General features: G+C 45.3%; 1 protein-coding gene and 2 long non-coding RNA genes across 5 annotated transcripts in view; 1 reads left to right on the top strand and 2 right to left on the bottom strand.

Moving 5' to 3' along the window:
- Positions 1–1,392: 1,392 nt before the first annotated feature.
- On the bottom strand, positions 1,393–3,211 carry LOC129604184 (uncharacterized). The gene is made up of 2 exons (XR_008694859.1): positions 2,475–3,211; positions 1,393–2,349 (listed from the first exon to the last, which is right to left on the bottom strand). It is a non-coding gene; the product is annotated as an uncharacterized LOC129604184 (long non-coding RNA).
- A 12,943-nt stretch (positions 3,212–16,154) lies between these two features.
- Positions 16,155–25,130, bottom strand: LOC114856407 (uncharacterized). Of its 2 annotated transcripts, none has more exons than XR_008694702.1 (4): positions 24,713–25,128; positions 22,743–22,829; positions 20,804–20,865; positions 16,155–16,891 (listed from the first exon to the last, which is right to left on the bottom strand). It is a non-coding gene; the product is annotated as an uncharacterized LOC114856407 (long non-coding RNA). The 2 variants fall into 2 exon arrangements; XR_008694703.1 differs by lacking the exon at positions 16,155–16,891 and adding an exon at positions 19,581–20,718 and having other exon boundaries at positions 24,713–25,130.
- Positions 18,319–25,793, top strand: part of col2a1b (collagen, type II, alpha 1b) — a 29,915-nt gene continuing 22,440 nt past the window's right edge. The window contains exons 1-8 of one of the 2 annotated variants that reach the window (XM_029152339.3): positions 18,332–18,438; positions 18,534–18,652; positions 21,641–21,850; positions 22,922–22,938; positions 23,253–23,285; positions 23,887–23,919; positions 24,028–24,081; positions 25,131–25,232. In XM_029152339.3, coding sequence (XP_029008172.1) covers positions 18,559–18,652; positions 21,641–21,850; positions 22,922–22,938; positions 23,253–23,285; positions 23,887–23,919; positions 24,028–24,081; positions 25,131–25,232 — 543 coding nt within the window. In that variant the 5' untranslated portion in view covers positions 18,332–18,438; positions 18,534–18,558. Of the gene's footprint in view, positions 18,653–21,640; positions 21,851–22,921; positions 22,939–23,252; positions 23,286–23,886; positions 23,920–24,027; positions 24,082–25,130; positions 25,233–25,793 lie in introns of both variants that reach the window. The other variant, XM_029152341.3, reaches the window with a different exon arrangement.

Genomic DNA, 25,793 nt, shown 5'->3' on the forward strand with positions numbered 1-25,793 from the left:
GACAGTGGACGTGGGAGGAGGAGCAGAAGCAGAGGATGGGCTCTAAGGTAATAAAACACTTACACTCTGTGAACCAAGGAAAAATATGGGACTTCCTACTGTACCTGCTTCATTAGGAAAGAGGCCAACCTGGTAAAGTTTCCCATTTATCATCTACTGTATTGCATTAATGCCCATTAAAAGGCAAACCCAGACTTTTCACCCTGACTGAACTAAGAGCTGATGAGAATATCCCCTTTTATCAACATCATGTATAATCATTTATCAGGTTTTGCCTTTCATTGCATTTGGAATGAATTATGTCCCGTTTGAGTCAACACTCCCGCTGGTTATGACACAATGGGAAGTTCATCAAAGTGATTAAACCTGAGGAGAAGCTGGCAAACACAGCGTTCCTCATTGGCACGTTTGAACATGGTACAAAGACAGAAAGCAAAATAGGCTGTTTCAACAGGCAGAAGCAACATCGATGGTAAATCTTTATAGTGCTGCTTTCACGCATTATGGAATGTACAGCATGTGAAGAGTGGGGATAAAAATACTCAGGTTCAGGTAGATATGACTGATATTATCTCCTACAAGTGGTTTTCTAAGCCACTCTTTGTGCTCGCTGGATTTGCTGCTGCACTTCGGTTCCCCAGAGGACAAGAGTCTGGGCTCCTTTCAGCTGGTAGGAGTTAAATGGTTTAGTCTAGTGCCCACTTCGCTGAACACTCGATGCATTGTATTAAAGTACTAATTTGATTTCACTGTGTGCATTTAGGATACGGATCCTGAACAGAACGCTCATAAGCGCTCATGATGTTTTCACCTAAGATCATCAAAGTGTCTGAAGGTTTTCATACAGTTACTGTAAAAGAAAAAAGTTTTTGTCCCTTCATTGTTTTGTGCTGAAGTGCGGAGCAGCATATCTCAAAGTAACCAAGTCTCTGGCAATTAATAGGAAAAAGTCCCGCAGGGTGTAGTGTGTTTTGAGGGATGAAGTTGGACAGTAATCCTCTAACCTGCCAGCTTTGTTTCAGAGGCTCTCAGAATGTGACCCGTGAAGTCTGGTCATAACTCTGAGAAAAGTAAAGTGATTAGAGATATTCAGTAAAAAGTCAAAAGAAGCTGTAACACCTACGTTAACTGTCCTCCAGAAATAAAAGACACAAACATTTTATGACACCTGTTTGGTAGAACATACTTTTGCTTTACTTTACTTACTGTAACTCCTCGTTTGTTAATCTCTGCAAAGCTCTTGGTTTGTTTCCATTTCCTTTCACAACTTACTTTGGTTCACATCTTTCCCCTGCGTTGAGCCTGTCAGGGCTCATTTAGCTGGGGTGTGTCTCCTCACTACATATTACAGTATTCTAAGACAAATTGGAGCCACATTAATGAACCACTTGCTCAGAACAATCCCCATCTCTTTTAATTTTACACAGTACAGTACCAACATGCATGAGTCATATACGTAACAACAACACTGCAACAGTGCAGTACATGAAAAATAATAAACGCTCATTTTGAGTTGAAGTGTGAAACCTTTTGCTATTGGCTGTGTGACTCATTTTGCTGTATTACACTAAGACCAGGCTGAAAGTGGTTAAGTCCTCAGTCAAAACAATGTAAATGGCTCGCAGATGTCCTGGCCCTGCATCAGAAGCAGGTCAGCTGTCTGCCAGGCTCTCAGCAGGCAGAGCAGATTAAATAACACATTGATTCATTTGCACATTTTTCATTTTTCCTTATATCACTGCAGTGGCCACAGATCAAACCAAAAGGTTTGTCTGACAGTATATGATTTGTTTATATCTGTGCAGAAGAGGATGCATAGTGTTTACAGATGTGGCTATTGTGTTATATACTGTATGACCAGAAACCCAACTTTGTATCATGTTCACATACACATTCAATAAATACCAAACTGTCACACTTTAACACAAAGATGATGCATCCTCTCCTCCCCAAACGTGCTCCATTGTGGTCTCACCCAGAATCAGCTGATAACATCTGGCATGAAAGCCGTTGGGTGGGAGGAGCTGACAGAAAGAGACGGGAAAAATAAGTGGGGAGAGGAGAAAAACAGGTGAGGGAGGAGACAAACCCACAAGCCTGCGTAGGAAATTCACCCACTCTCCAAATGCTCTCAAACACTGAATCCAGTGACTTCTCACAATGTAATGTGTGTGTTGTCTTAAATCCTGTGCGACACCTGGTCATCGTTCCGTTAGAAAGCGAGGTAACCGCTCCATCCCGCGCTCACCCCTCTTCTCCTCTTCCCTCCTGCATGCCGGAGTGCGTCGTCATGAGAGGAGAAGCAAGGGATGCCAACAGGAAATAGCTCCGGCAGTCGTGCATCCAAACCTGTGAAGAACTGCCACAGTGAGCCAGGGGAAGATGCTTCTGTGCTAAATAGCACTTTGCTGGTCTATAAAATCAATGCAGACTTTTTTTAATCGTTATCAACCTAATTCCTCTTTTAAACACACCTGCACGGTCACGTCCTTACGCTTTGCTCCTGTAGGGGGCGCAGTCTTCCTGGCAGAGCGTCTGTGCAGCTGGTTCACTGTCTGCCGTCTGTGGGACCATTGTAGCTATGAGGTAACGATAGCATCTCTCGGCAGACATCGCCTCCAGCAGCACAGTGTGCCCAGTGTTCACGTCTACCCGGCCGTGAATGACGACCCTGCTCGCTTGTGTTCCGCCCGTTATCTCTGTTTTACTGATCAGACTCCGCATCAAACCCCTGCAGTGGTTTATAGCCACATCTGTGTCAGCGCCACAGACTGTGACTCTGCAAATGATGAAACATGGCCAAAGCTTAAGTACTGTCTTCTACGGGTAGAAATACCGCCTCTACTCTCATTATTACATTTAATGGGAGACGTGCTGTAGGTTTCCATCTGTTTCCATGGTAACTCTGTCCTCTGGCTGCCTGCAGAATTGAAGGTCAGACCAGGTGTGTATTAAGCTGTCATCACGGGCAGATGGCACCTAATGAGGCTGCTGCAGGAGGAGGGTGACGACCGACAAGCTCATAAGGTCTGTCACAAGCAGAGATCGACTGAACTGTGACGCCAGGTGAAGTATTGGACCGGTGGTTATTGTTATTAGCGGTGCCATGAAAAAAAGGTCACTGGATAACAGAGAAAACTCACCGTCCTACTCGATGAAAATGTCTCAATCTGAAAACCACATGTGTGACTGACTGATTTATAGAAACGTCAATTCCCTGTGACACTGGAACAGAATGGCCTCTAACAGTCATTCCTCAGGTAATTTCTGGGACCCAGCCCAGCTGAATAGACCCTCCTCCCCCATCCCCCAGCACCACCAACTCCAATTACATACATTCCTTTCTCCCAAACCTGCTCTTTAGTCTAAAGGTGAAGCCTGAGGAAACATCTCCTAAAGAGGCGCACATACTGTACTCACATACAGTAGAAAAGACTGTACCTGCAAGAGAATGTTTTCAAGATGTTTTCAAAATACGATGATCTACAACTTGATGATGATTTAACAAAATTAGTAGTAGTAACATCCTGTTTTTTAAGTGATACAGCAACTGTGAGTTAAATTCATCAAATTAGTTCCTCTGTTTGAAACAAATCTGAAAACACAAACAGTCATCGACTTCAAGTTGCAGGCGGGGTCCCGACGAGAGAGTAGAGAAGAAACCGTTTCCCCTCAGGAAACAGGATGTCTGGACGCGCACCGTCAGAAGATCCAGATCCCCGAATCAAATCCGATTTTTCCATAACATACTGTCACGGGGGGCAACGGGGAGCTCACGACCACCCAAAGCTGCTGCAGCCGTTTCATCGTCCCCTCGTCTGCGTCTTTGTCTCTTTCCAGAGTCGAGGCGCTTCCAAGTTAAACAGTCTCTCTGAAAACTCATTCATAGGATGAAGAGGCCCCGTGCTTTGATTCCAAAGCTCCCACTAACAAACCGCCTTGTGTGATTTCTCAGTTTAATTCCTCCCAAATTCACAATCACCCTAACACCGAATAAACCACGGGCCTGTCTGGTTTTGGCAGCTTATGATTCTATTTTTTCTCCACTCTACAAGTTTGAAGATACGTCACATGCGTAAAATTAGGCGGTGATGATCAGCGCGAGGAGCCCCAGCCTTCAGGTCCCTCTGGCCTCCAAGGCCATACAATCTGTGTGCCCACGGAGGACCTGGCCTCTCATTTCCTTTGCACTCCGTGGTGCAGATGCCTGGTTCCTTTCACCCATGTGGAGGTTTGAATGCCGCTCGCACAGCCAGCGGATGCTGAACCACAGCAGCGAGCGCCTCACCCGGTCTGTTGTCTTTACAGATTTGCCCCTTGCTCTGTTTTCAGTGTCATGGGGGAAACGTTTTACATTACCGGGGAAGGAACATGATGAATGGCAGCTTTGTGTTGGTTGGTCAAGTCTATGAGTTCCCCAACGACCACCTACACCACCGACCTCCACAACTAATTAGACCTCTCATACCATTGTGTCATTTGCTTTTTAATGCCTTCTATTATTATAACGTCTGAGCAATAGGGGGCAGGACTGGTGTCGCTTTGATGCAGATGGGGCCGACTGAGAGCATGAGCAAGACCCAAGAGCCGAGGCTCAACAAAGGATGCTCAGTCCTCCAGGCTCTACTAGCGTCACTTGATGAAGAAACCGAGAGAGCCTGTGTTTTCATCTTTCATGCACATTCCAAAGAAACTCCCATATGATTCCACAAAGCTCATACGTACATATAACCGACTGACTGGCGGTCCGGTTAGTTTGACATCTAGAAAACACTCCCAGAAAAGAAAGAAAAGTAAAATTCTACAAAATCCTTCAACGCTATCTAAACCCGAGTGGCCTCAGTGGTCAGAGGGGTCACGAAGGGCGACCCCTGTTTGGGGGCAACGGTATCCTGGGATTCTGCTGGGAGAAGCACACAGAATGTGGAGAAAGGTTAGCGGGAGGCAAACAGAGCCGAGGGTCAGTTTGTTTGGGATTCTTGAGAGGAGATAACAGTTCACAAAGCCGTACTAATGGGAACCAGCTGACTACTAATAAAGCTATAGCCAAGCGAGGCCTATTTGCTTTTGTTGTGGACCTTTAGGCGAGAGGGCTTCTGTTTGTTGTACTTTGTACACGCAAGCCGCTGAGAAGAAGGCGAGCGATACACTGTTGAGTTTACTTCTCTTTGAGTTTTCCCAGACTTAGAGATTTGCTTATACAACAAAAATGCAAATCCTGCTGATTTGCAGACCTGGTTCTAGGTTGAATGAGGTCTTTCAGCCAGAAGGTTCTGGGTTCCAGAGGTTCCTGCAGATTCACCTTCTGACTGAGACCTGTTTCCCAGTGGGTGCTCTGGGCGCCTTCCCTCTGACCCAGTGTCTGCGTAATTTTACTCAAATCACAATTATTTTTTCCATTTCTCAATTTTCCTGTAAGTTCAAACTGATGATTTGTGAAATTATATTTTTCAATACTGAAATGTCTAGTTTCCTGGGGGAAAACGTATTCTGCTCTTCATCCAGAATCAACATGGAGATCATGCTCAGTTTACGCCGAGGGCAACAGATAAAGGAGAATTTGTTTCTTCACTCAAGCTCCATGTGCTTTATTTTTGCTCCCAAGAACAACAGGAGCGCTTTGTTTTGTCTGAGCTGTGCTGAGCAATGGATTCATTTTGGAGATGATTCAAGTTACTGTAGGTGTTGAGCTTGGATTTACATATTTTAAAAAGCAAAACAAACAATATAGAAGCTTTAGAAATAGGCTAAGTGGTGTTACAGATGGGCCACAAAACGCTGGTCCTCGAGTCCAGATGTTTGTGTTAGTGCAGATTGTCAGTAGAGTTAGTTTGATAATGAAACTGACAAGAAAGCGGAAAAGGCTGAACTTAAACAAGCAAATTCCTAAGTTTAAGCAAATGTGCAGAAAAGTGCGGCATGGTCATACCGGCCACACAAAGACTCTTCTTTGCTGTAGCTTTTCCTCAGAGACCCTCTCTGAGCTACTTTCCTCAGTGCTGGAAACTAAAATCAGAGTCAGGGCTTCACATACTTTGGCCTGATTAATGTTGCAGTTATCATAGAAGGAGCCTCGTGAGGAACATAGACCCTCATTATTTATTACACCTGAGTGCTGAGCTTTAACCCACTTCCTTCTGCCAGGCAGGTTCATACGTTACATCCCAGATCGTATCATCAAACCTTATGCACTGACCAGCTTCTCCTTCATTTCTCAGACGGCCCTGGAAGCTGGTAACTGGGCTAATTCCAGTGCGTCACAGTCCTGGATAAATCCGAACCTTGTCTCGCCCGCTGTTGACACAGACCTGTTCTCCGCTGCTTTAAAAGCTTTCACTGTCTCTGTGAGGTGAACACTTCACAATCCACACGTTGAGCTCCCAGGGCACGTTCCTCCTCCGCGACCAAAGGATTCCACAGGCAGGACGTATAGAGGGCTCTCTGTAAAGAGAGGATAAACTGTGCACGAGGCCGAATGAAGGTTGTTTTTATCCAGAGGGACGTATATTAAACCCTGGGATAAGGTGAACCCATCTGGCCAAGACAGTATGAACTTATACTGCAAGTACTGTGTCCATTTAGACTGTTTATCAGCACTGACCGATCTCAAAGACGCTGTGATGTGACGCCTGCTGTCTGAAGCTGCTGTAACAATGACACGTGGCTTCTTGTTCAGTGACTGTGCACTTACTGATACAGGCTCCCATCAAATGTGTGGTTATGAAACCCAGACAGTCACAGTCCCGACATGAAGGGGTCAGTAGGACAGAGCAAACCAAAGTCTAATTGGTGAGACCGCCCTCTGCCCGAATGGAGCTCAGTCACAGAACTGTATGTTTTTCAGATCAGACATTTGGGAAATGTTAGCTTTTATATGTACATGTTCTCACATACAGTAAAAAATTACTGTAAAATTAACAAATTTTATAAATTTGCATGTCTACCACTTCCCAGCATTGCAACTGGGGCAGCTGGAGCAAATCCCAGCTGTCACTGGGCGAGAGGCAGGTTGCACCATGAACGGATCCATCTTTAGGTGCACACAGTAAAGACAGACAAGCATTCACACATATGTGTCATTTTAAGAGTGGCCAATTAGCCTAATTGCATGTCTTTGGACTGAGGGAGGGAGCTGTTGCTCCTGAAATGGGCCCACACAAACACAAGGAGGACCTACTGTACGAGGCCGTGATCCCACTGTTTCAGCTGAACTACACAGGTCTGAAAAACAGGTCAGAATGAAATAATGTGTGCAGGCTGCTCCTTCACACGTCAAGCAAAATAAAGCTACCTAATGGAGCAAATCTCCTTAAAGTCATACTTTTACAAGACAGAAAGCCTTGCTAAGATTACAGCGCTGGGCGGTTCACTTCCTTCAAACTTCACAGAGTGAGGTTCTCTGTTTGCCGAAGAGAGGCCAACTGCACGTTATCCAGGCCAGTTTACGTAGCGAGAGAAAACACCTGAATTTACCTGTGGAAGCGGTAAATTCAGAGAAAGCTTAAAAACTCATGGCGCTCTCAGAAAAAAGCAGAGCTGCTACAGAAGGAATTCCACTCCAATCAGCAGCAACCAACCAATCAGCTGAATACGTTTAATAAGGATGAGTGACACTCGCTGTTCTTGATCAAAAACAACAAATGTGAAGTAAAAAGCCTGCGGAGTTCTGCTTTGTGTGACTAACTCCATTATTGTGGAATAAGCCCATTACAGCGCTAATGCTAGCAGAGCTATTCTAGGTAGCTCTGAGTTGTTTGGCAGGAACGTTTAAGTCCTGATTCGTTTAGTTTAATGGTGCACAATAATCAGCTTAGAGGGTCTGCTGCTGGTTCGCGGACGGGCACAACGTGCATTTCTTCCACAAGGGGGCCTTTTATTCTGAAAGCGTGTTGCGCTGCACTCTGTCCTGTCTATAAATGTGTGTTCTCTGCCTAAACACACCGCGATGGGATGGAAGCAAGCTCTCCTCACATGGCATGCTCATTCCTCTGGATAAAACACTGTGTTCCACTATTTTACAGCACACACACACGCGCACGCACGCACACACACACACACACACACACACACACACACACACACACACACACACACACACATACACACACAGGCTTCTGTGTAATAGCTTCATATTCATGGAAACATATCATGAATAACTCAGCCACAAGACAAATATGCCACGGTGCATATGGTTTTCCTTTGATCTATTTAGGACTTATCACCACCACATGTACAGCGTATCACAACGGTTACTTAGGCATCTGAAATACTACTTTTTGGCCGCGCGTAACATTTGCCCTCCCTGTTGTAGTCAGAGCTTTTCAAATGCAAATGGGTGTGACACAACCTATAATGGACAATGATGAGATGCTTAACAGCCACAACGACCTAGTTGGGACGAAAAATGGTGCGATGCTAGAACTACACAGGCTAATAACGCTTGGCAGCTACATTCACTGAAGAGCACATATCGAACAAAGGCTACATTAATCAGAAACACCTTTGAGGTGCACCAAGGCTCCCAGTCTCCTTCTAGACCCCTGGAGCCTGCTCTATGTCGGGAGGTCTGTAAACAAATCCACCATCATCTCTGCCTCCTCCCTCTCAGCCATCACTTTGACCATCTCTCTCTCTCTCTTTCTCTCTCTCTCTCTCTCTCTCTCTCTCCCTCCATCCTTCTCTGCATCCATCCCTAAGCTTTAACTTAATCTTTAATGATACCATTTCTATGACTTTTTTGTTTTATTTCTGATGCTCTGTCCTGCATCCACCCCCTCCTCAGCTACCATTTTCATCTTTATCTGGTTTTCTTTCCTTCTTTCCTTCCTCGGCCATCACTCCTTCTCAGATCAGGCTTTCTTTCTTCTCACAGTTATTACATTATTTCCTCCTGTACCTCTCTTCTCATTTCTGACCTTCTTAGATGGATGAACATATTATCCCTGGACATCCTCACCTTCATTTACATATCAGTAAAAAAAAGACAAGAATTGCAGATCATCCAGCACCGTGAAGTCATTGTCACGTTTCTCCATTCTTGACCCCACCCAGACTCATGCACAACCTTTCTCTCTTCTCTCTCTCCACCAAACCCCCTCTTTCCTTCCCTTCTCCACAGCGCTGCCATCTCTCAGCATTCCTCAGGTCTGCCACACAGAGCTCCATTGTGTCAGCGAGCCAGGGCGGGAGCACGCAGTCCAACCTCTCACCACACGCTGCCACTGGACTCACCTTAGGAGACCACAAGCTACTGTACGGCACACACACACACACACACACACACACACACACACACACACACACACACACACCTTGACCCGCATTTCATCGCTCCCCTTCATTTCCCCTGTTTTCATTCCACCACACGATCATTTTTTTTCCTTTTGCACCCTTTTTGGAAATATGCCACTATTAACACACCTCACTCTGTATTTTTTTTTTCAAACCAATGTTTATAACCAAACATCCTGACTCAAAAAGGCTATTGATGAAGAAATTCAGACATGTGGAGAGGAAGCGAGACAGGATGGAGGGACGTCTAATTTAAGGGGCCGTGTTTTTATGCCAACCTGCCACGATGCCGCTCAGCTCGATTTGGTAGTCCTTTAAAAAGCATGGAGGAACAGCAGCAGATCAACTACAGTAAAGCTTTCATGACAGAGACCCACAGCAGCTTTGCCTGTTATTAGAAAATAACAATAAAGAGCAGCTCACCGCAGATTTCTTGATTACATCTGCTTTCTGACTTGGAGGCCGCAGGACCAAACTCTGACGCAACTCATCATGAAGTTAGCAGAGAAACAGTCTCATTCATATTTTCATAAACACTATCTTAAATAAATGAAAACCTTTAAATGGAACAACCCTCATCCATCTTCTTAGACAGTTCTAGCTTCTATAAGAGCATTAGTGTGACTAAACAAATCTACGTTTAAGAAGCAGGTGCATGAGATGAACACACAAACAGAACATCCCATCAAGCAATAAAAATTACAAGGTGATTTAAACACGTTCTGTTTAATCTTCTTCCTTTGTAATAGCCACTTAATGCTGACAACAAGGAACGTCTGTGCAAACATTCGGTGGTGCAACAAATGACCCATTTCACCAGCTTCAAGGTTAATGAGTTCAACTGGACCCAATTGAGAGATTATCACGTGTGACTCAGAAACATAATTCTGTAAGACTGTGAGGGTGCAGAGAGAACAACAGGGCTGTTTGCTCGTCTTGCTCATTTATTATAGTCATTTACCTTCTTGTTTTTGTGAAAAAATCACTGACTTTTTTTGATACATTGCTCACGAACATCAAACATGTCAGATGTCAAATAAAGGCACGCACACGCACACTGTGAAGTCTCTGCACATGCACATTCTGCACACTCTGCGCTCTCCGTCTGAGGCTGAGTTCAGCATTCCTGAGAGGCTTAGATGCCGGTTGAAAAGAATGAGCAGCCACACAGAGGGATCTCCTCACGAGATAGAGCCATGTGGCCTGCTTTCAGCCAGATTACAGTGGGCCAGAGCTCAGCCCGACCCGAGGACTGGAAAGGGGAGGGAGAAGTACACTAGCATCACTTTTCAAAACAGGCAGATTAGCTCTGTGTGCGTTGTTGCCATGTGTCGCCCTAATCATTTACTGCTGCTGCATGAAGCTTACTGCATTAACGTTTTTCAATCCACAACAGTAGTAGAAACACATTACAACACAACACTTAACACAAATGAAGCAATACCTTTTACATTTATTGCTGTTCTATTTTCAATTTGTTCAAAGTACATTATAGGAAATCTACATCACAGTACTGCCCTGTTGCTGATGTCGGTCGAGGCACATTGACATTTGACCCCGTGGTGATTATTTTTAACAGCCTCCACCAATGAGGTCTGATTTGTCTCCTGTCACTGCAGACAAGTAGTAACCGTGGAAAAGTAAACAAATTATTTTACTAAATATCATCAGTACAGAATAATCTGTGATAAAAAAAAAAAAAAATTTAAAGATGATTTTAACGATAAGCGATGATGCAACAGCTCAGACTCATGTCTGATGCTCTGTTTGATTTTGCCTTTTTGTTCACACATTAACCTACAGCCACGCATGCATCAGTAAAGGTGGGAACATATTAGCAGTCATCTGCTGATATGTAGTTTATAAAAGGAGACGCCTCATACAACAGGGCAGGGAGGCAGGAGTCAAGGATCTCATTCAAGTGTGAGGAATGCGCGTGTTTGGGAAGGGTCTGGTGTCTCGTACGTGTGAGTGTGGGTCTGTGTGCCAGCGCCGGCTTGTATGAGTAAGCACATTTGTGTGTGTGTGTGTGTGTGTGTGTGTGTGTGTGTGTGTGTGTGTGTGTGTGTGTGTGTGTGTGTGTGTGTGTGACTGGGTCTGGGGTCAGGAATGCACCACTGTGACAGTGCAGGCTTTTATTGATTCAGCTGGGACGGGAGGATTTCAGATGCCAGAACTGGAACAGGCCGGTGTCCAGAGGACTTCCACCGCAGAATTTACTGCGAGTGGAAGTCCTCTGATGGTGGGATGTGCACCTGCATCTCAGCAACTTCATGATGCAACGTGAACGAGAATGACATCACAGTTTCTCCTGAACTGTGTTGAGCATACATATATAATATACTGAAAGTATTTGTATATACAGTACATGGTAAACTTTTGAATATATATACAGTAAGTTCTATACAGACTGTACTGATATTAATATGAAACAGCTAGACAGTGAGTTCTAGCTGTTCTGTTGCTGACAGATTGCTGGAGGTCGAGCCTGAGATGAGCTGCTCAACCTTTCGTCATCTCTTCACTCACTGGGACCTTTTTCCTTTGGCTTCTTTGTCCTCTCGCCTTCAGCCTGTAGGGGCACAGCAGCTGTTGTCAACAGTCGGCTGCAGAGTGCTCTGAGTTTTGCAGGAGAGTGGTTCCACATGGAAGTGGGGATGAGCTGAGGCGGGGGATCCTTCGTGGTTTCCCGGGGACGTGACAGCTTAAACTCATGGAGCAGTGACACTGCGTCACCCTCCGTGTTTGTAGTTTAGAAAGTGTTGAAGTAGGAAGGAAAAACGAGGGAAGCGCGAGAGAAATAGTGACGGAAAATAGCCCCCGAGGAACGAACTAGAGTTTCTCTACCGATTACAAATCAGCCAATCGGCTGCAGCGACACAGAGGATGTCCCTGCAAAAGGACAGAACGAACCCACAGTTCGTCTGGTTTTCATTAACACTCGAGGTTACCTTTTTTCTGTGTCTCTAACGCGGTCCAGCTTGAGGCATCGGGAATCAGTTCATCTTTCCAGCACACAGTGCTCAATGTGTCTTTGTTTTCCCCAACAGAACTGGCCCCCATTCCTTTAAAGAGGTTTATTTTTCTCGCTCTCGAGTCCAACTCCACGGCACGTTTGGACGGTCTCCTCTCTCCTTATCTCCCTCTTCCTCGCGCCTTTCCCACTCGTTTTGCTTCTTGTCTCCCTCCCTTTCCTCCTGGATGTATGTCGATCCTGTGATTCACGGGTTCTGGCTGGAGGCTGCAGCCACGCAGTTATAGGTGGAACATTCCACTCACAGCAGCAGACACAATTTGGCCCGTGATTATGCAACTTGACTGTTTCCCACAACACAGCTCCACAGATCCTAATATTTATCATGAATGAAGCCATTGTCATTTTCACAGTGTTATCCCTGCACACTCAGCAGCAAACAGTACTGCATGGATGAGCAGGACCCACGACCTGGAGCCTTTACACCTGTACTGGACCAACACTTTCTGCCATTGTTGTTGCATATCATTGTCTTGGTTGGGGCTGAAATCACCCCACGCTAAGCTAGGCTATGCTATGCTACGCTAAGCTAACATGGCTGACACACTGGCTCACACTGTAAAGCTGGTAAGTCGCCTCCAGAACTTTACCGTGAGCCGGATACGCCACCACTTTTAACAGGGCACAGAATGACTGGCAAGGACTAAATACATAACAGGCACTGTCTGCCTTAATGGCATGTTTTCAGTCAGACGTCTGCCATTTGAAGCACTGGTGAGCTTTAACCCCACTATTACCCCCACTAGAATTCAGACAGGCACTGGGGCATTACCCAGCTCACTCTGCTCTAAGACCCTGGTATTAAAATATACACTGGAAGTCCCATTCAAAGGCTCGTGTAGCAAAGGCGGTGGAGCTTTTTGTGTTGAGTTTTCCCGCTTGTATTAAATTTGGTCCAGTTGGTTGGCGATGAATGGATAGTAGCTGTGCTGTAGAGGTTGACAGCGTACAGGATGTGTATGTGTGAGAGCGACAGAGACAAATGAGGAGGGGGGGACGTGTGCTCGTACAATGTTTGTTCCCTGCAACTTGACACCAATTAATCAGATTGACAGTCTTGTAATTATTACCAAATGTAGGTGTGGTACGTTAAAGCCGGGGCTGCAGCGAGTTCCTGTCATCTCGTGTGTAATTATCTGGTTAGGGAGGTGGTGGTCTCACTTTGATATTGTTCTTTTTCAGCCGCATAATTGATAGTTTCAGCAACGCGAGCAGCACTGAAACCCAGAGTTAAAAAGCACCACAGAGCAAGAAGCAATGGAGGATCATTCTAAAACACAAGGGATGTGGAGCCTATGGTACCTTGAGCTGGGCTCCTAATGAGTGCTTACCTAAGTTTACCTGTGCACCTGAAGACAATGGGTAAATAGACATATTTAGTCAAAGACATTTTGGTTCTTTTCAAAAGGCAGTTTTCACTGACTTGTGAGGATGCAGGTGCTTAATGTGCTATTAGGGTCACATGAGTCAAGGTGTTCGTCAAGGTTTAAGTTTATATTCTTAACTAAATATATTACAATGAAACTCATACTAAGATTCCAACTGCTCTGTGCTATGAAAAACACAGCATCTTTTGCTTTAGTCAAACATCTCCCTTCGACATTTCACCACCTGGTTTCATCTACAGGAGCACTCGGCTCCCATAAATAGGCCCATTCATGTCTCCGACCTACAGTGATGTACTTCAGGAAATGAGCTCCATACGCACCGGGTACTGAGCCTCCACAATACAGTACCCGCTCACAAATATGGCCCCCAGTGTTTTCACAGCCATCACGTCTCACATACACAGCCACTAGATGATCCCAGTGTGCTCCACTGTGTTTCTCATTAAAGTGACAGGGTGAAATATCATCTGTTAGCACTAAAGACTGCTTGCTTTTTACATGATTTTATATTTTAATTTATCTATTCAGAAAGGCTGTTTAGGAGCGTTCATGAACGTGTCCAAGTCTCAACGCTGTAAAACAACCTTTTGAATTTTTTTGACATTACTTGATCGTGATTGAAGAGTGGACGCTTTCATTGCAAAGACGGAGCAATGAGCACGTCTGCATCTCTTTAAATCAGTGTAAGTGAATCACTCGCAGATGCATCAGTCCCGACCAGCATGAAGCCGCTGGCTCCAGCGTCTCCTTGCTGCCTTTGTAAAACAGTTTATTTGGCCCATCATGACATGAATTAGGAATCCCTCCTCAAACGTTTTCCATCAAAGCTAAGAGAGAAAATAAAGTTATTATTCTTTATATACAGTATTTGAACTTAGGTTGGTACATTATACATAGTCTAGTCTCATCATGGTTATCATCTATTTTAAAGTTACCCAGCTAAGGCTCCAAGCAGACGCGGAGCCGCACTGGACAGGCCTCAGTCTACAGTTGTGCTGGACGCCAGCGCTTCAGACGCACAGTTGGAAATCCAGAGAGGCTGTGGTGAACAGATGTGAGTGGTCTGTGCGCTTGAAACCCTGGGTCTTCACGGACACTTTAAATGTCAAGTGGACTCTCAGCGGACAATATCAGTATTTATAGTCGTTTCCGTAGGGTGTTAGTTTGAATGAATGCGTTATCGTTGTTGTAAGAGGATACCGCGTTCTTGCAGGTGAGAAATCGTGGAATTTCTGTTATGCATTGAATGTTGCGCGGGGCTGGAGGGAAACGTGACAGCCCTGCTGGAGGAACAGCCCTCCCTCATCCCAAACCTGGGCCCGTTAGAGAGGTGGGAACTCTGATCACTCTGACAGACAAACTAGACGCAGTCACAGACAGAAACAGACGCATTAGAAGCAGGAAAACAAAGTGGAGCTGAGGGACAATACATTTAGGGAAAGAAGACGGATCGAGGCGGAATCTCTCACTTTAAATCTATTTTGTGTCATAACTGAAGTGTTTTAAGTGGCTACAGTGGAGGTCACAGACGCTACATGTAGGTGACAAATACAGAAATCTGAAGAATCTCATATAGATATTCAATATTCAGGTCATTATTTAATAGTTTATCTTGCTGAAAAATGCTTTTCTTCTAAAAATATGTGAAACAGTTCAATAATGTTCACGTCAGCAGTCACCAATGCTCCCAAAGTTTCCACTCATCATCTCTCTCTCTCTCTCTCTCACTCTCTCTCTCTCTCTCTCTCTCTCTCTCTCGCTCTCTCTCTCTCTCTGTCTTAAAAACACATGAAACTGAGCTCTTTGAGCGATTTGGACCGTCTTAACTCGCTCCCCACCCCCGACTCCTTGAAGAGATTTCCACAGATGCTGCCACATTTAACTGTTTTCCCCTTCTTTCCCTTTTATTCTGACTGTGTCATTCTAAATAATCTATAGACATTTCTTTATAGAAAATCTAGTCACTCAACATTGTTTAATGCCCTATGAAACCTCTTGCTTCTCATTATGAGTGTAAATTATCATTTAGTGAAGCGCATATAATTATAATTGGTTTGAGATCTAAGCCACATAAAAAAGGAAATGCACAGACTGGTTTAGTGCTTATAAATATAAATGTTTTCCTCACTGGGCTAAATTATTGCCACTCTTCCAGATCAGCTGATAGTAGCACCACATGCTGCTGTACAGTATCTGTTCTCCTTCCACCCCTGAACCAGAGCAGGGGTTTTGAAATCGTCCTGAAAGTTTAGATTTGGAAACAAAAATAGATTCTTAGCCTTCACATCTGTATCACAGCATAAAAAGCCGCTTACAGTAACTGTTCAAAGCAAGTTTGTGCCAAGAACACAGCAAAAATATTCTCATACAAATATAAATAACTGCAGCTTTTATGCTGCAACTGTCATGGCCATGTATGAAATCAATACACCACAGTTTGTTTAGTGGCTACAGTTTATTTAGCCAAGTTGGAAACACACAGAACTGTTGGTTCCCAGAGTCGTTCATGCTCCAGCTGTAAACATCCAAGTTCAGTAGACCAGACTGCAGATTTATTTTTGTTAATTAAGGTCTGCTGGATTAAGGTCTGAAAACATCAGGGCATCAGCTGTCATTTCATGGCTTCAGTGGGTTAAGGAATATCTCTCGTGATATCAGTGTCATCAGAAGCAAATCACACAGACAGACAGTGATGAAATGAGTCAGCTCAGTTGGTGTATCCCACTAAACACAGGCTCATTTGACTCTCTCTCTCTCTCTCTCTCTCTCTCTCTCTTTCTCATCATCACACTCTCTCCTCCTCTGTCAGCGGCCCCCTCCCCTGCTCCTCCAGTCTCCCCCACCCACCTTACTTCCCTTCACTCGCTCCCATATTCTCTGCTTTTCTTTTCCACCATAGAGTCTGATTATCCTTCCAGACAGACTTCATTCCTAAACAGCTACAGACTCTCGCCACAATTCTTGGTCACTTTAAAGCCCAGATTCTCAGTATAAATAACAACACACTGATCCTGCTGTTGTAATTTATCACCACCTCGTAAATTCTAAGAAAATATTAAACAATTGAAAGGAGAGCCCACTTTAGGATCATGTGTAATTTACTGGTGGTTCTTAGCTGTTGTCATCCAGTCCCTCAGTGATCACTGTCTGCTTCTTTCAGAGACCTTCACCCATCGCCCTGTTGGAGAGAGACATGTCTGTCAGCTCACCACAGAAAAGCTTTGAAGAAGTAATCAAAATCCAGCCACAGGACACTTCACCGGGCGCTTTCAAAATCACGCGCATGTGAAACAAAGCTGTGTCTTGTCCGGACGCCGATTCTTAATATTTGCATGCACGCTCACAGGAAACCCTTGACAGACGGAGCGTGTGCTTTCTGTGGGAGCCGTTCAAAGCGCTTCTTTTCAAAGACATCTGTGGGTTTCCTGGTATCTCATCTATCAGCCAATCAGCAGCGCGCTGCTGGTTCATTTTTATCCTACAAAGTGCTACGAGTTGTTGCCAGTTAGTGCCAGCAATAGGTAAACAAAGAGCTACTGTACAGCTGATGGTGCGTCTGCATCTTATGAATTGGTACTTTGGTGGTCGAGCCTCTGGTTGGTCATGTATTTTTCACTTTAGACTACTTTACTGGACAGATGCGGCTCGTAAAGACATCAGATGTGTGGGGGACGAGGTCTCCACGCTCAGGATGCACCAGCTGCTCCTGATTCCAATAAAGTGTGAGAGGAGGGTCGAAGGTCAAGGCTCACAGGTCACAGCCACGGAGAGAGGACTGAATCCTGCATGAATGCAGTCACCCTGAACTTTGCCATATACAGTGTGGGTCTATTAGCAGTCACTTAGCTGCTGTGACTTATGACCTCATGTGACCTTAATAGACAGGGGACCAAACTGTCACTGTGGTACAGCTCTAATGAGAAGATTTTAACACAGATTAGGAGGACTGATAAACAGGTTCAAGATCAGAAGAATTCATTTTGTTGTTAAAAAAATCAGGATGTGAATAACTGAGTTGGATGTGAAAGCTTTTATTTGAGATGATGCACTCAGTCTAAACCCAGAGCCATCACAGCCAGGTTCCTGCAAAAACATCTGGGGTTGAAGGTTTGTTAGTTTGAACCGTTGAAATCTAGATGAATGTCATAAACTTCACAGTAAAAGTATATGACTTGATAACATACGTATGACGTGTTTACCTGTTTAGAGGCTGGTTTAACTCACCTGGTCAGTTAGAACCATGCAGTAATTATTGTTTCATAGTGGCTTCATTTTCGCTTGTGTTAGCGCCCAAATATAACTTTGGGGATCACAAAATTAATTATGGTTTGTCAGACTGCAGACTAAAAAAGAAGCATCTTTAATTAACGGAACAAAGCGGTCTTGACATGGCTGTGCTTTCTATGAACGAGGCGGTGGGAGGGGAGGAGAGGGCACCGAACTTGGGAGGAAAACGGTTCCGTTTTTGGGTTCAGTAGCTGCACGTGGAGAAAGGAGTGGTCTGGGACTGGAATAATTAGGGGCAGGATGGGAGGGAAAAGGGGGCTCGGGTTTCAGCTTGACAGGGGGTAAGGGGCCGGACTGATATCTGGAAATATACGGGCATTCATTGAAGGCAACGGGGACATAAAACTACAGCGTCTGGCCTGAAGCGGTCGGTGCTGAGTTTCTGCTGCAGGTCCGGGTCCTGCCGCTGGATTCTCCCCATCGGCTTTTTGGGAAAGGGTGAATGTCGGAGGGTTCGGCTTCTGTAACTGGGGACACAAACTAAACAGTGAGAGAAGCCCGCGCTCACCTCGCACCCGTCTTTCTCCCTTCAGGGTCCCGCATGTCTAATATTTAGACATGTTGAGCTTTGTGGATTCCAGGACTGTACTGCTACTTGTAGCAACCCAAGTCTGTCTAGTAGCCGTCGTGAGATGTCAAGAGGAGGACGACCGTAAGTGACAGATCTCTTCTTATCGCTTTAAAGAAAGTTGTCATAAAGTGTAAAAGCAACATTGTGTCTGCTTGTCCGAACGCTGGCGGCACATACACTGTATAACTGAGCACATCACGGGGACGATGGAGGGTTTTAAGGTGTCGGTGCCTGCGGCGATTCGGGATTTTCCTCGCACATTTTACGCACGGGACGTTTTCGATGATTTGAGCATTCTCAGTGGCAGGAAAAGACATATGACAACCGATGGCTGTGGACGTTCCGTCTGCCTCACACGTTCATTAAACCGCACCTGCAAAGTGTGTAAAAATCCGCTGGATCAGAGTTGTGGACGTGCGTAAAAGGGACAAATATGGAACCTTTACGCAAAAATAAAGCAGGTGTTCTTGCGCGATTCACGCAAAATTGCTTTGACCCTGGTACTTTTAGTAATATTGGTCAGAGTTTACACAATAGACTGTTGTTTAAAAGGGAGAAATCATAAGATCTAGGTTTTGATCTCCAGTGGAACGCAGTTCCTGCCCCACCTCCTCCTCCCTGCATGAGCCGAGCTGCCAGACACCTGTGGGTCTTTTAGAGGCCCTGACAGGCTCTCCTTTTAGCTGCAGATTCACTTAATATAGAGGGTGAGGGGGGGAGGGATGGGCAAAAAGTGAAAGGTGGCCAGGCTCAAGGGCCTTTGGTGAAAAGTGCTCACATTCCACTGCTGTCAGAGGGCATCCGGGCAAATCCTGGCTTGTTGAGGCGTAAAGGTGCACTAATAACCCAACGTCTATAAAAAGGCGTTTCAAGTGTTTTTATGGATCTTTGCTCCGTTCAAAATCAAGATCTAGCTGCAGATTTTCTACAGTCCGTCTATGGTTTTGAAGAACTGTGCCATGTAAATTTTTACCATTTTAGCGTTAGCGTCGACAGTAGAGGTGTGACAGCAGATCTGGGTCCAGGAATATTGTTTCCATCTGTTAAAAAGATTTACCATAAGCTGTCAGCCCAGAAAGACACCGAGCCAGGGTGTAAGAGAGAGGAGACTGGAAAAACGGAAGACACAGACTTTATTATTGTATTTTTGAGGAGTCCAGTAGTGTCATTATCCATAAATCGCACATTGCAAGTTTTTAAAGCAGGGGAATCATTCTTTTAAGAAAAGAATGAGAAGAACTGGAAAAATGCTCAGGTCAGAGGATCTACAAGTCTCAGGTTACTGTTCTAGGGGCACAGCTCCCTGGATATAATGCAAGCCCTTCTTTCCTCAGCAATAAATGGAGGCAGGTCTTTTTCTGGGAGGCATGGAAGTGGGAAGGACATCTAACTGTGACCTCAGCCAGCTCCGGTCTGGAGTCGCTCAGAGGGAGACAGAGGAACAGGGGGGAAGCGGCTTATTTCTCAATGGTAGGGCCACAAAGTTACCGTTAATGTCAATCTGGACACCAGAGAGGCTGGAGGCAGAGATCCCTCTACTGTCCTACACCTGGGTCCACTTTTCAGTGTTCACTTTACTCCCTGGTGAAACAGGACGGCTGCCAACACTCAGGAGAATAGACATACAAATTATCCTCAGTGATGAAAGCCAGCGTCTTTATGTGTTCTGCGCCAGTGGAGCCCCTTTTCCCACAACAGCTCATATCAGACGAATCTCTCACGTCTGCGCCAGTGAAAGGACAGGTGGAGGCCTTTTACAGTACATCCAGGCTTGTAAAACTAAAAAACCACAAGGTATGTGCGTGAAAGCGGTGCATTTTCTCCTCTCTGACATGTTTGAACTGGCATCTGACAGGTACGGATTCCAGTTTCTAATGTGCCCCTTGTTTGTACGAGGCCATAGTTTGTGAATTGGCCACTCTGTCCCTTCCCAGAATGACCTTATTCATTGCTGCTGAGGTCCGTTAGGTTACCGAGACGAAGCAAAAGAGGTAAATATAGCTCCCTCGCCTCTCATCCACCTTGCTCCCTGCACCCTGAGGCCTTTCTTTCGGTGAGCCAGGTCTTTTTCACCCGTTGGTGCAGGTTCAGTGGCTCCAATCAGAGCATTTCTTTGAGCAAGTGTTTGGTCTTGTGCTGCTGCCAGACTGGAAAATTGAACACTGCTAATTACCTGTATCCATTGTTACACGTCTGACATGTGACTGGTGTTATTTAGGCCGTGTACAGTACCTGCATTGAAAGATGCCCCACCTCCGCCGTGTTCCACTGTGCTCCCTTTACCAAGCTGCGGTCTGAAAAAAAAAAAGAAATCCAAACATGTTTCATCTACTCAATGCAAAGTCTGTCTGTAAATCAGGTTACCTCCCACAATGTAAACTCGCCCTATATTTAACTTGTCGAGGAATTCGGGCACATGGTCTGCAGCTCCTGTGAAGCTATTAGAGGTTTCCTGCAACTCTTGCTTCGCTGTGGCACCGTGTGCTGTGGTGTGACACTGCCCCCATGTGGCCACACGGCAGCTCAACAACGGCACTCTGTTCTCTATACAGTACATGGCATTATTGAACAGTGGGAGGCAGAGCAGAGTACCCTGGCTACCACTGTGATGCCCCACAGCATTTGTACATCACAGAATGTGATTATATGTAAGACAGATGGATGTATTGGTAGAATAGATGGTCAGTTTATACAGTAGGTCTTCATGTGCATGAGGAGGAGGAGGGAACTGATGCTGCTGCATTGGACCTGCTCACTCAACAAGTGTTCTGCAGCTCAGACTCTAAACTGTTTCTCACAAAGTCAACAGAACGTTAAATTACATGAATGTTTAACATAGAGACCTGTTTTTTGGTTTAATTTTGAATTTAGGTGTAGGTTTCCAACCAGTTCTCCGCATTGGCCCTCATCCCTCATACACTGCATATGTGGTTTCCACCTGAACAAATCATCTGCGGCTCCACCTGTTTGTTCATGAGCTACACATTGCAGTGCTGCTTTTTTACACCTGATGCCTAATCTGCTTTTTCCGTGACCTCTGTTTGATCCTCACTATAATCTCACACACAGAGACGGACGCTTTTAGCTGTATACAGGACGGACAGCGCTATATCGACAAGGACGTGTGGAAACCGGAGCCTTGTCGCATCTGCGTGTGTGACACTGGAACCGTCCTGTGTGATGAAATTGTCTGCGAGGAACTAAAAGACTGCCCCAAGCCTGAAATCCCATTCGGAGAGTGTTGTCCCATCTGTGCAGCTGATACGTCTCCACCCATTGGTTGTAATTTATTTATCTCACGTCCCTCATAAATAAATTACTCTGCGACATCATGTTGTTTATTCTGGGGAGATGCAGTTTTAATTTGGCCCTGATCAAAGCTTGTGCGGGTGCAGTTTAACCTTCTCTGCTGCCGCAGCGTCGGCCTTTGATTCCATTGCTGCTTCGTGCCCCCAAAGCAAACAAATGATGGGAACAGCAACAGTGACATATCTGAACACGTCTTAGCGAGATGCCACCTCCGTGTCCGTTTCCACGGCCGCCTCACCTCGGCCCCATCGTGTTTGAATACTCCCTCCCTCGTGAATCATGAAAACATGTGGGAGTCATTAAAGAAATACCTCAGTCAAGCAGACATGGCCTCACATTTCTGCTCTATATGATCTCTGTGGACCTCTGCAGAAAAACACAGTGACACTGAGGCCTATAAGACTCCTTAAAGGAGCTACTTCTTGCTCCTTGGGTAAAAACTAAGGATGTTTCTTTGGAGATTTAAACAGAGGAGGCGTTGGAGAACGGATGTAATCAGAAATGTCACTGCTTGTAATTGATGCTTTATGAAATACTTCTCTACTCACCAGCTGGTTATCACGTCTGTACTTGTATTTAGACACAGTGTAATTATATCTTTCCAAAGGTAAATATCAAATATTAACTTAGTATCATATTTTGTGCTATGCTATTGTCACCAAAGTTATTATTAATACAGAATTAATTTGAATGTAGAGTAGTTTGCATTCTGTCTAATGCTTCAAAACATTTACCGCACTAACCCTGTTTACTGTAATGAATTTAACATTACATCAGGTTCTTCATGCTGTTCTTTGTCTACAGCTGCTCTGCTTCTGCGTTTAGCTCTAAAGATGGTGATTCGCCCAACACTTGTTCATACCTGATGGGCTCCTTAGGTGCCGCACATGTAACTTGATAGTGTAGTTTCATGCAGGAAAGTACTGTCAACATGTCGAGGCGTTTCGTTCTGTGGAGGAACACAGTGTTATTACGCCTCGTGGGTTGTCTTGTGTCTAACTGTTGTGTTTTCCCCCTCCGCTCTGTGCCACCACATCACAGGAGTCCCTGGAGCTAAGGTGAGCTCACTGCTGCACATTAATGCACTGTCTGTAAAACCTGCAATTAGACCTGTGTCTGTCCCAGTCTCACATTAGTGCTGTAGGACGGCCTGTACTTTATAGTCAGAGTCAGACGATGCTTTGATGTGGATCAGATGGATAACGGTTATTGTGTCTGCCATGTTGTGTCATACTTAGACCTATAGAGACACTGTTTGGCTATTGAGCAGTTAACTCATCAAACCACAATATCTCTATCAAGTGATATTACTGCATTAGAGACATTTCATCAAATTGCCAGTGACATAATCTGATCCTAACTGCTCTTTCAGGGTCAGAAAGGCGAACCCGGAGACATTACCGATGTAAGTTGACACCACGCACAATTACAAATGAACCACTCTGCTCATTCAAGTGGCTTAAAGCATCTCACGTACCCTCAGAGCTTTCACTGCATGTCGAAGTATGATTTTTACAGCTGTTGCATGAAGAATATCTAATAACGTATTACACATTGCTCTTAATAAATGGTAGTGGGATGAAACTACCCAAAGTAGAAATACTTCTGCATAAATACATACAGTTCAATGTGGCAGATTCTGTTACTTCTATAGACAGTCAAGCACAGTAAGGCCTCCAAACAATCCTCCATGCAGGCCTTCATAGGCCAGGGACGAGACGGGGAGGCGCTGCTGCAGCTCTGCCACCTGGAAATGGTTTAACGCAAGCTAATGGCAGGAAATAAGAAGGCATTGTTTACTGTATGTGTCCTGTAACGCTTTGCCCAACGACATTAGCAATCACCAATTCCGCCCCGATGGGGGAGGAGGGAGAGCGTTTCTAAACATCACGTGTGCAAACGCGTCTGGCAAATTCAAGCTTTGTTTAGCAGCCTGCTCACACATTTGTGAACACTCATATGTATAATACAGTACATGGTCTAATTGTCCCTCTGTATGTGCACAGGTTGTAGGACCGAGAGGACCAGCTGGCCCCATGGTACGCAGTATTTCTGTATTCCTGTACTACTGTATATGTGTAATGAAGAATGCAAAGAGACTGAGCTTCGCTACCAGCTACTTACTGTACCTTTCTCCCTTTCTCCAGGGCCCTCCAGGAGAGCAGGGGCCCCGCGGAGCAAGAGGCGACAAGGGAGAGAAGGTCAGTTTTTAGGATTCTCTTCACCCGAAAAAAATCAAACCCACACTCTGCTTCTTTAAGAAATACAGTGGGTCCTATCGAATCTCACGGCTTCAGGTCTTTTGTGGCTGCGCTGTGGGGGGATGGGGTTCCCGCCGTAGATGGCAGGTCTGCAGCAGAATGGCGGCCTTTCACCGAGCGGCTCAGTCTGCCGAGTCATGTGTCATTTCCATTAGGACGTGCGGTCTGTGTTGTTTAACAGATGTGGGCCTGTCGGAGCCTCGTAGTGTAAACCTCTGCTCCGCAGCCACTGTGGGAACGCGTGGTTATCACATTCGCCAGGCTTTGATCATCGCATTAATGCGGCAACACTTGTTCGTGATTATGGCTGCAGGCGAGGAGTTTATGTCATGTAGTCGTCTTGTTTATGCAGATCTAGTTGGACTGAGTTTTGACTAACAGACGTTTAGCAGCCTTTTAGGTGTTGAGCACATATTTAGTTTAGCATCCCCTCGCAGGGTAATTTGTCACTACACGTACAGAGGAATGCGAGCTAGTCTGATTAGCATAGATAAATCATCAGGAAGCACAACAACCTCTGGCAAAGGTATGGAAGTTTAACCTGCAGGATTGTCTTTAGGTGTGTTTTTACCTTGTCTAGTCCAGCGTAGGGAAAAGAGGCCGATTACTGGAGGCATCCGTGATGGAGCTTGGGTTTGGACCAGCTGGGAGAGGGTTTAGCTGGACGTCAGGCTTCAGTCAGCAGCATCTCACACTTGGAGTGCAGCTCTGCGTCGTTTGCCAGCAACTGTGTAATGATTTTTCTGAAGTGCTACTGGATTCAAACGCTAACTGACACGCTGCAGTTTGAAAATATACACAGAGGCTATGCATTTAATGGAAACAGAAAGTTAGGGGATCGAATGTTTGTTTTGTAATTGTGATGTCATCATTTTTTTTTTTCGTTTTAGTCAAATCTCCATTACATAGAGAACAACTGACAACTACTCACAACCCTGTTTCTTTTTTGACATGTTCTTATTCGTTTCTATTCATTCCTCTTTTTTCAGGGAAGCCCTGGTCCCCGCGGCAGAGATGGTGAACCTGGTACCCCTGGAAACCCCGGCCCCCCCGGACCTCCAGGCCCAAACGGACCCCCTGGACTTGGTGGAGTAAGTATCGGATGGCGCAGGGTTGATGGACTGGTATTCAGTCCGGACAAAGGAGCAGACAGGTCACACACTGATATAAGGCCTGGGACGGGATCATTCTATCTAGGTGGAGTAAGCGGCGAGAAGGGAAGAATTCGGGGGCACAAAAGATGTGGGCAATCGCTGGGGGTGGGAGGAGGCGGGAGGACAACAGCGTGTGGACGCTGAGAGGGAGAATGGATCGAATGCCTCTCATTCTTTGCAGCAGGGAAGGACGAAAGGAGGTGGATTGAGGGGAGGGGAGATGGAAGGACAGGAGGTAGAGGGAGAGATTTGGGGAGGGGAAGGAGCTTTTCTGGGAACAAACAAGGAGAGTCTTTGTGAAGGAGAAAGAGATGAAAACTGCTCATATGTCCTCTGTCTCCCCACTGTCTGTATCAGGATTCACATAAAAAACTGCCCTCAGTCTATTAAAAACTGGCCGACGCCTCCATAATCTGCAAATCAAAGGCAGCACATTCAGCCTCCGAGAGAAATACTTTAACAAAACCATTATATGTAAATTCACTATAGTTATAATTG

This window comes from Betta splendens, chromosome 5 (genome assembly GCF_900634795.4).
Source record: "Betta splendens chromosome 5, fBetSpl5.4, whole genome shotgun sequence".
Taxonomy (NCBI): domain Eukaryota; kingdom Metazoa; phylum Chordata; class Actinopteri; order Anabantiformes; family Osphronemidae; genus Betta; species Betta splendens.